The 11,039-nt window shown below is 41.4% G+C and overlaps 1 protein-coding gene across 1 annotated transcript in view; it reads left to right on the plus strand.

The window, feature by feature from the left end:
* snx29 (sorting nexin 29) overlaps positions 1 to 5,464 on the plus strand; it is a 169,009-nt gene extending 163,545 nt beyond the window's left edge. The window contains exon 21 of the mRNA XM_083993820.1: positions 2,276 to 5,464. Within this exon, the coding sequence (XP_083849946.1) occupies positions 2,276 to 2,402 (127 nt within the window). The 3' untranslated portion in view covers positions 2,403 to 5,464. The remainder of the gene's footprint in view (positions 1 to 2,275) is intronic.
* Positions 5,465 to 11,039: the final 5,575 nt, after the last annotated feature.

Raw genomic sequence — 11,039 nt, forward strand, 5'->3', positions numbered from 1 at the left:
TCGCGCCTCCTTCAAAAGAGTTGCTGCTCCATCACCAGCGGCAGGTGAGAGGTCACCGTCCTGGGGATGAAATGCTTCAGAGGGAGAGCGAGCAGAACACGAGGAGCTCCAGACGACAAGAAAGCATTTAACTCCAGGCATTCACTCACTCCGCTTTTCATTTCCTTCCTCCCACAAGTGTCTCTCAATCATCCTCATCGCTATCGCATAAGACTCAGGGATCAGCGGTTCATGTTGTGAAGACGGTCGTCAGGGCAACCAGGGCAATGATGTCATCAAGTGGCTAAGATTATTTCCTCCCAAGTAATGAGAAGCCTAAACATTGTCATGAGATTAGAAATGACTGTAATTTGATTCTTTGTGTCATAAATAATGGCCTCTGGTGGCGAGGGCAGGGAGGTGAGGAAAGCCACACAATTAATTCCACGTAACCAAATTAAAGCAAAAACAACGGCCATGTTTTCAATTAGCTGTTTGCTATTTGCTTTGGCCGGTCACATAGTGGGTTTCTACATGACACAAGTTACATTCGTGGGCCTTTGGTAAAAGCAATACTCATAGTTTAAAGGAGACATATTATGCCCCTTTTCCACAAATTAGAATATACTGTAGTTCCCAGGTGTCTTAAAGACATGTCTGTGACATGCTGTGGTCAAAATACCCCAAGGATGAAACATCACAGCTCTTTTCATCCTCTCAAAACAGCCCTGTTCAGAACGGCTGGTTTCAGTGCCTGTCCCTTTAAATGCAAATCACTTCTACCGGTCCCAGGTACAGTAGGGGTGGTAAACCTAGTTACATCACTGGAAGACAACTGAGGGAACAGCTCGTAAAACTATGTGGATTTCAATCTAGGGAGCCTGCACATGACAGATTTTTTTTGTCAATTCTCACATTTTGGGGGCCGGAAGGCAAAACAAACACTGTTAAAGAGCCTTTAAAAGTGATATTTCCATAATATGTCTCCTTTAAAGAGCTTGGGGGTGCTTTCTTTCCTGTTCATCTGCTCAAACAGACATTAACAACCCAACTAGAGAACCCAGTATCCACCATACAAGAACTGTATGCTGGTTCAAAACTTCCCCATCCATTGTGTAGAGTGGTGGCTGGCTGCTGTTAGACCAGAACACATCAGTCCATCCTCATCCTAAACGTAACAGTAAAATGTAGTATTTTGTACGGTGGCCCTGAGAGCTCAATGCACTGCAACATAAGAAAACATGTGCAAGGAGACAAAACACAACCGATCCAACAACACATGTTCTCACAGCACACACACTTGTTGAAGCACAATGCTTTGTGTTTTTTGAATTCTAAAGCATTCAATACCAACTGTATCCCTGCTGGGTTTATCACTTTGTTGAGTCCCTTGGAGACACTGCAGTGTGTTTGTGTATTTGGTTTTGGTTTTGTATACAGCACATACTATCATATTGATAAGGATGTTTTCTCTTTGTGTGATGTTTTCTTTGTGTTTTGTCTGTTTGCGTGTGTTTTCTTAAGTTCTGGTTTGCTGAGCTCTCTGGGCCACCATAGCTTTGAAAAACAAGTATGTAGGCAAAGCAACTAAATATAATTATATTAAAACAAAATAACCTTTTCTCATTATACACATAATACATTGACCATTTGCCCCTCCAGTACAGAACTGATGTTTCTATATTCCCAATCAGCAGGTAAGGATGTTTCCTTCAGACTTAATGTATGTTGAAGATGAGATTCATGTTGAAAACCTCTTTCACAGGTTTCCTATTTAAAATGAATCAACTGGAAACATTAAAAAGTCATCCATACTCATAAATCAAGCTACTACAGTATATAGCTGATAAAATATCCCAGTGACAGTAACTCACCAGCTGAAGGTCTTGTTCTCAGGCTGCTCACTTCTACCCAATCTGCCACCATTATCATCGTTTACTGCACATTTTCAATGCGGGAACGAAAAAAGCTTGATAGATGTGGAAATCATAACTGAAGGGAGGCAAACAGTCATTTAGATCTAGTGCCATTTTGCTGCTCTCTTTTTGCAGTAATGTAGAATAATTGTGGCTCAGCTTATTCTGGTGATGAAAGCTTCTCCATTTGCTGTTTTCACTAATGTCTGGTCTCCCAGGAGAAAACATTGTCTCACATAAGGGAAACAATGCATTTCAGCCTCCAGATGCAGCACCAGTGGTTTGTTTCAATAATAACCGTGGTAATAAACTTCTCCAGATGCTCATTTAAAGTCCACTACTTTTTTTCTTCCTCCTCTCTGCTCTTCTCTCTCATTTAGAGACACACCCCAGGCCAATGACGGTGGAGCCAAGACGCCTCGGTCCAAAACGTCATCGCGTTTCCCCAGACTGGGCCGCAACCGCAACCAGGAAGCCAGACCAGAACCTCAGAGTGGAGACCTTTAACCCCAGAGCCTTTGAACTTATGATCTCTCTCTGTAAAGGCAGAGGACGTCAATGTTTCCGTGTGTCTGGACTATACGACACGCTGACTCACAGAGTGTGAGGATGTCAAGGATGGCTAATGGACCTTCAAAGCCTTATAGAGAAAAAAAAAGCCTCAGTCCAGGAAGGGCCAATGGATGCATTCACATGGTATTTCACTCTAGGAGAATATGTAAATGTTTCTATGAGTTGCCTGGCTGAGTAAAGGATGAATTAGTCCCCCCTGAGGTTGCCTATCAATGGACCCAATCATACAGCACCTCTTACCTCACTGAGACCAAAGGACTCTCTGTAAACTGCACATGGACTAGCCTGGACTGCTCTCTTTCATCTCAGGGACACTGAGATGATGGAGATGCATTGTTTGTTTTTTTTCTTGTTTTTTTTTTTCGTACTCTATTCAGTTTTGTAGTGAAAGTGTATCATGGTCACAGTGCCTACAGTGTTTTGTAGCTGCTTTCCTGCTCTGGGGAGGGAGAGGAGGGTGACGAGGGGTAGTAACGTATCCTCTTGGGGAAGTGAATGTTGTTTTTCAGCTTATGTGTCAGCGTTATGGTGCCATTACATTTTAGATTAGACAAGGAGAATTCACAGTCTCTGGCGTGGACCACCGGGCAACGGGCATTCCTTTTTTTCTTACTTCAGTTATATAATTATTCCAGCTATTACAGATAATCTGCAGAAAGTGCATATCTTAACATTTCTCAAGGACACCAGGGATGCAGTAATTATCACAAATATATTTTAAATTCCACTTAATGGTCGTATTAAAGGATTAGGGTGAAACGCCACTGATAAAACCAAAATCACTGAGGGACTTTAGAGTTACTGAGGTGAGGAGATGGCCTGATTATATTTCACTTATCTAGAAGGTAAAAACCCATCCAATGTCATCCACATCGTCTTTTCAAAACATTGGGAGTCGGTTATTTCACCATAAATAATCATTATTAATAACAATTATTATTTTATATTTTCCAAATAGTGCACGTAAAATTGCAATTTTCCATACGGTAACAAGCAAACATATTTTCTACCATATGAATTAATAATGTGTAAAAGGAAATACTCTCCATTTACAATTCAGTGAATTCGCACCCTCCCTTCTGGATAAAGATTAAAAAACAAACAAACATATACCTTCTTTCCCCTTTTTATCTTCGGTCCCTTCCAAATAATTGAGTACAGTTCCATACTGAGACAGAACATAAAGAAGCTGCAGTCCTGCCTGTTTCTTCTCAGCTATATCTCTCCTCACATCCCTGTCTTTCTATTTCAGACACCTGCTGTGATGCATCTGTTTTTTGATTAGAGAGGAAGGGAAACACAGTTTTAACATTCAAATAGCGGGGTAAGCTGTGGGTTTACCTCCAGTACACCGCATAAATAAAGGTCTTCATCGGAGGTCGACTGGCTGCACTGAGAAATGCAGTGTTTAAAGATGGTCTAACTAATGTGGCTTAGCAGGATTTAATGCAGCGTTATGTTGCAAATGAATGTTTTAACGATGACTAAACACTTGAAGAAAAGCTGCTTGTTAGAGTGCAAGAAGAGGGCTGCCGAGCATCAAGTGTGCGTAAAACAGAAGCTCATGCATATGTATGGATTACCCAAGAGTAGTTGGAGACTATGTTCAAACGAGGAGTGATTGTGTTGGAAGGTTTCAAAAAACTTGAATCAAAGGGTCGGCGCGCAAAATGGTAAACACTGTTCACCGTCGACGGAGGGAGGTGAACAAACAAAGCTTGTGGGTTTTAATTAAGTTGTTATTCTTACACAGAAATGACCCTCACACGTATCCACATCCTGGTAAACAGTGTGCAGCATTGTCAGGAAACTCTCACAAGCGTGCTGTCAAATAAATGTTGTTATCAGACTCCACCGAGACCTTTTACAGAGAGACGGTGTCTCATGGTAACGCGGTGCGCTCGCCAATAAAACCAATAACATGGGAGAGAAGACAAGAAAACAAGATGCAGAGTGTAAACTTTTTAAAGATATTGTTTTACAGGATGACTTTCCTTTTTTCTCTCAGTCTGACAAATGACACTGGTGTCTATAAAAAAACATTTAATGTAACTTAAATATGAATTTCAATCATTATTCTTTTTATTAAAGACTATTTTCTGCTGTGATACAGTAAAACAGTACAAATGGTGATATTGTAGGTGTAGCACTGCCTTATATGTATTAGAAAAATCAGCCCACAGCACCATGATATACTCTGTACCACTGATGAACAACATTGTAAATAGTCTCTGCATTATAATAAAGAAGTAGCCTTTTCATAGACAGTTCTTTTATAGCAAATGTTGGGGTCGGTTTGGCTCTGTGACCACTTTTCTGCACAAAATTCACATTGTATTTGTGGCGATGTACAGCAGTTACGCACAGGATCGTTCATAGAAAGCTGTTTTAAAAAGACTTCTCCACTGTAGCATTGCACTCATTCAACACTGTCAGATACAGTACATTTAAAGAAGGATCAAAATCAATGCAGTAGAATCAGAAATATTATTATTTTAATTAAGCCCAGCACCTACAGTAAATTACCCATAGTTCAACTCGAACACCAACAGTTTGGTGAGGTGTTTGGAGGCGTGTCAGTCATAGCAGCTAATTTAGCCTTGAGCTCCCAGCCGAACTGTGGAGTCTTGTGACCACTAGTGGCGCTAATGGAGCAACGCTGTCACTGTATGATTGGGTAACCATTTTTATTGATTGTATAAAGGCCCTGTAGCTAGTTTCACGCTTGTCTGCTGGTAGATAGTTAGCAGCACTAACACAGAAAGACGTGCGCCAACAAAAGGAAGAGAAGGGCGGTGACTGCTACCTGGCAAACAGAGATTTAAACAATGCAGGATTCAATATTTAAAAACAGAACTTAGGAACACTGTCATGAGGACAGAGGCACAGTCAACACATTTTAAAACCTCAATGTTTTTGGTGAACGACACTGAATTCCTATTGAATTTTTGAAGGAAGGCAGGAACACTCCATAAGACACTTTTAAACGTGTTTAGTTCCATCGGGAACTTTACTTTTTTTTGTTCCAGACAACTGCAACACCAAGTGCAGGTTTTTTTTTCTTTTCTTTTCTTTTCTTTTCTTTTCTTTTCTTTTCTTTTCTTTTCTTTTCTTTTCTTTTCTTGTCAAAATGTTCTGTGTCAGGTGCTTTTGATAACAACAATCAATAAAAGTTCATGCTTTTCATTGACCACAGGATAAAAAGAGGTTCCTGGTTGATGTGACATTGGAAGCTTTTATATAATCACAACAACCATTGATATTGTTTTAAATGGCTGCATCTGCATCCTCCAGACTGAGAAGGATGTGAAGAAGGATCAGATTGTGATCATGGTGCAGCCACAGTGTCCTCCTACCATGTCTGTTCTTGTGTATCTTCTGTCTTTGCCTTAGTCAGCAGTCAGGCCTTATCTATCAGTGTCACAGCAAAGCAGGGTGAACAATAAAGTACAGAATGTACAGTACATACACAACTGCCTGTGTATCAGTGTTGTCATTGTCAACCTTGCGGCGTCCATATATGGATGAAGGCAAAAAGCCATTATGCAGCACGTGTGCTTTTTGTGTGTTAATGCATGTCATTGTGCATGTATGTATTCAAGCATGTGTAGGTGCATACAGAAAGTGTTGATGATGTCATTTAAATGCAAGCTGAAGGTGTGCGTTAAAGCTTGCATGTGTTTATAAGGCGAGATGAACAAGCTAACGCTCACATTATATTCTGCATATGAACAATATGCATAAATGGATGGGTAGATGCCAGTTCCATTTTCTCAGCATCTGTGACCCATCTGTGTGCGACTTCTTTTGTTTGTCAAAAGGTGACTTAACCTTTACTGCTTCTATAAGCAGTCATTTAACTTTAACTCAAACCATCCAACCCTTTTGGGAAAACAGTTTGTTTTGTTTTGTAATGTTTTGTTTTTTTTGGCTGCGCAGTGTTTGCTGTAGCGGGTTGGTAGAACAGAAGAATGGCAATGGGTGTACTGAATGCTCATTGTCCATTGACCAGAAAATTGGTAACAAGCCTGCTTAGGATCTGGGTGACTGCTTTTGGCAATGTTAGATATTACACACGCATATACACACAACTGGCTGCATGTGAGCCAAGTACCCTGACACAGACATGTCCTGTTTGTATAGCGTGGAGTTGAATAGACCGGCTTGGCCTCGGCGTTCATGAGACAGAAGGCCTATTGTATCAAAATACATAAGCTAACCTACCTGGATATAACCAAGTGAGAGACTTGAAGATCACAACACAAAGTGGAGGTAAGTCTGACACACCTGGGAGAAAAAAGAAAAAGGCTGAAGGCCCAGAGCTAAGTTGTTGAATGAGATCTCTCTTCTTTTTTTGCAGTTCTGTCTGGTGTTGGGCTTCAAACCAGGATGAAGAAGGACCAAAGGAAGAATCCTCACTTATTAAATAAAACACCCAGCACCAGCCTTGTAGAGTTCGAGGCATATTGTGGGTCATGTTTTCAGATTTTCAGCAGCAGTTAGAGTAGATCTACTTAGCAATACATTCCCAAATTTGCAATAGCAGGTGATTAAGAGTGTGATTTAACATAGACCCCATGATGATACGCAAGTCACAATTCTGTATTGTTGCAATTTTTCAACATTTTGTATTACAGCCAGTAACATATTGTGATGCACTGTGATTTATCCCTTTTTTGCAACTGCAAATTATATCCTGAAACTGAAACTTACTCACCATCTCTTTCATCTAGACAGACCAACACAGTAGTACTCTTGTATTCTAGTACTAAAATCTTTCTTTCATATTTGCAATATACATAATAAATACATAATAAAATATCACCCCTAATGTTGATAGAGGCAGCTCTTTTGCCCTCAGTTGTGCCTCTCAGGCGGTTGGTCCTCTCAGACTGTTGCCTTAATTAAAGGGTAATAACCCCCTCCCCCATCCACAACGAAAATTGAATTTTAAACCTGGTTAACATGTCTATACATGTCTATTTTATGCATCAGAAGGAAGTGACCACCATGCCTATTTCTACCTTGACATTTTAAGTGAACCAATAGGATTAAGACACAAATTCATACTCACCATATTTGGACATAAGCAAATCTACTACCGCTCTCATAAGTCTTCTAAAGTGTCCATACACAACAAACACCAGAATCTGGTCTGGTCTGTCTGAGGCTGAAACATGTGGCTGAGTCCCTCTGATGTTTCACTAACCACCTTCATACCCTCTGTTCTTTCTGTCAATCTAGCAGGAGCAGCGGTGATGGGCGGAGCACAAGGCCTGATCCTGAATTTCTTAACGAGGACGTAGGTGCAGAACGAACATTTTTACATATTTTTACACTTTGCAGTACATCTACTTACTTTAAAGGTAAGGCTGTGGTTTCAGTGTTGCTCTTGTTTACATGCTCTTTGACATATTCTACATGTGTGAATATTTTTTGTCCTAGAATAATACCAGCAATTGTAGCGAAAATGTCTGTGTGTATTTATTCTGTTATGTGCACTTCAGGCTCTGTATTTTTCAGGCATTAGCTAAAGATAAAAGTAAAAGGCCTTAAACTTAACTCCTACGTACAAACTCAAGAGAAAAGGTATTTATTGTAGTTCTCATGACTTTAAGATTCTGTTTATTTCAAGAGCCCCGCAGGTTAATTTGTTTAAGCAGAGATCTCAGATGAAAGCAGTACAGAAACAAAGGGGAGCATCTTTTGACAATGTGACCAAAGAAGCAATGTAATTCACAAGGTTGGCTTTTCTTCTCTCCTTAATAGCAGTTTGATCATTTCTCACAGAAACACAAAAAGACATACAAGAACATACAAATGTAACTCATGATAGTCTACTGTAGGAGACTATTATATATCTGGGCGGGTATTGCTCTAACCATCATGAGTGATTCAGGGTTCAGGGTTTTGCCCCAGAGTCAAGGCTGCTTGGGGCTGGCAATCAAATCCCAAAGGCTGATTAGCAGACGACCTGCTCCACCTCCTGAGACATGAGTGAACCAACAAGAGGCATGAAAGGTTCTTCCATGAGAGTGTGTTGGTCCTCAACCAAGACTGTCCTTGTGATAGCGTCCACCGGTCAACCGGTGTGAATTCATTATCCATGTTTCAGCTCTTCATCCTTGTCCACTCCTTCTCTGTCCCAGCCTCCCGCCTCTCTTTGAATATATGGAGGTCCTTTTACAGGATCGTATGTAATTACCAAGCTCTTACCTTTGTGTGAGGAACATCAAGGAGACAGGGACCCTGGTTTAAACAAGGTCACTGCATAAGCAGTAGCTCTATCTCTACAACACACAATGTCGGCTTGGCATCAAGACGCATGCTTATTATAATGATAAGGACGTCTAGGGAACCCTATAGACAACTGGCCCTTCAGGATGGAGCTGCCTAATAGAGACTGGGATTAACATGTGCTGTATATTTATGCTTGTAAGAAGGGCAACGGCAGATGTTCCTCAGAGACTGAGGAGTCTCCAGCAGCCCTGCTGAGCTGCATCTATCAGAAACGCTGCTGTTGGTAATTACTGTACAGGAACTTAAGCCTTTTGAGCTGTTTTGATTGCAGGGGTACTTTGCAGGTTCATGAAGGACATCCAGTTTCCTGATTGAAAAAAACAGTGTAGTCTTCATGTATGTTGCATAAACAGCAATTAACACTTTTTACAAGAACAATTACAGAGCAATTACAAACAACAGGCAATGAATTCCAATATGACTATTGATGAGGGCGGCACGGTGGTGCAGTGGTCCTACAGCATGGCAGATTTGGGTTTAGAGTTTGCATGTTCTCGCTGTGCCTGCAGACCAAAGACATGGAGGTGATTTTAAAATGTTGTGTGAATGCGAATGAGGTTATTTGTCTATGTGTTGGCCCCGTGGTGACCCTCACTTTACGTCAGCTGGGATTGACTCTTAACAGTGATGAGGGCAGGGGGCTGGACACAGTCTCGTAAGATAATGGTCCACTGAGATACAGGTGAGTGGGACAAACCAGGAATCCAATGACCTGGACAGGCAAACAATATCCAAGCTAGCAGGAGACGGGAGCTGAAGCAGAGGGATAACAGGATGACAGAAGGAAACAGGTATCAAACTGAGCTGTCAACAGCAATCAGAGAGATGAAACGAAGAAGGGAAGAAAGGTGAGTTGAACTGGCCCTTTGTTCACCTCATCTAACCTCACCAACTCGACCTCCTGCTGCCGATGAGTCACCTTCACTAATAGCTGTGTCTCAATTCATGGCTGCATCCTGTGGGCACCATGGTATACATGATCGGCTAAGGCTTTGTTGTCCACAGGCCGTGAACAGGTATTTGGTAAATGAGACGGAGAGGAGTGGCTGCTGCACGTCAGGGCCTCGCCAAAGCATGGCTCCGGTTGCCTATAGCAACCGTCCTCAACATTCTTGAAATTATTTCTTCATCTTCGCCATCTCCACAAAAAATGGCTCGAAATGCTTTGTGGGATAGGTTGGTCAGCAAAGAATCCACCAGGTGGATGCTTAAGATTCAGGAGATGGAGGCAGCTTTTGAATGAGCCTATGAAATTGGATAACCGTGGTCATGCCAATGTGACGCAGTCATCTTCAAATGCAGCCTCAGAACAACGCAGTTCTGAATTGAGACCAGACACCACCATTATAACACCGATAGTTAGAAGTCCCGTCACAAATGAATACACAGAAGTGTACGCTTTAATACATTCTTTTTTTTTTCAGTCCATCCACTAGCTGCTTCCCTGTACGGAGGAATACTGAGTGTGTTGGTTAGTTCTAGATAATTGGGAGGTTAGGGTTATGGTTAGGGGGATAAGGGGGCAAGTCCAAGTAATTTGTCTATTTGAGCATTTTATTTTTAAAAAAAGTAATGCAATAGTTAGGCTACTCTTCCTAGTAATTAGTTACTTTTTATAATGTATTAGGGTGAAATTACTAACTCAGTTACCTTTTGGGGAATTAATCACTTTTTATAAGTAATTTGCCCAACACTGATTGAGACACAGCTAGTCACCAGTAAACAGGGTCCATGGGTCATCTAAACCAAGTCCTACTATCAACAGGTGGTCAAGCAGTGCCTAATCAGAGAAGACCGGCTGTTGAGTTGATTTCATGATGAGAAACAGGTGTGTACGGAGACAGGTGGGAGGAGCAACAAGGAAGCCACGCCCATTTGGCACACACAAGGTCCTAATAGTGCAATATCAGAACACCAACATGCTTTTCGTCTGCAACCCCATACAGTAACAGAAGTCACATCCTTTGCTTGAAGTCAAGCTTGTGCCTTTGCTTCCTGTGTAAGTTTCCCCACAGCCTGTGATTTTATCGCTGCATGCTGTTTGTTTCCTTAATTTTCCAGGCTTTGGATTATTTGTCAGGAGGAAACATGTGAGCATGAGTAACTTTTTGTTGTATTCGCAGGCTCCTGTTCTCCAGCTGGCAGAGGTTGAAATGAAGCTTCACTGTGTTCCTCACTGATGATTAAATGCTACTTCCAGCACACAGAACAAGACCGTCTCAATCTCTCCTCGTCTCTATCCTACGCCCCCCTTCAGCCCCCTCTTTCTAC

The sequence above is a fragment of the Trachurus trachurus genome, assembly GCF_905171665.1.
Source record: "Trachurus trachurus genome assembly, chromosome: 19".
In the NCBI taxonomy this organism is placed as follows: domain Eukaryota; kingdom Metazoa; phylum Chordata; class Actinopteri; order Carangiformes; family Carangidae; genus Trachurus; species Trachurus trachurus.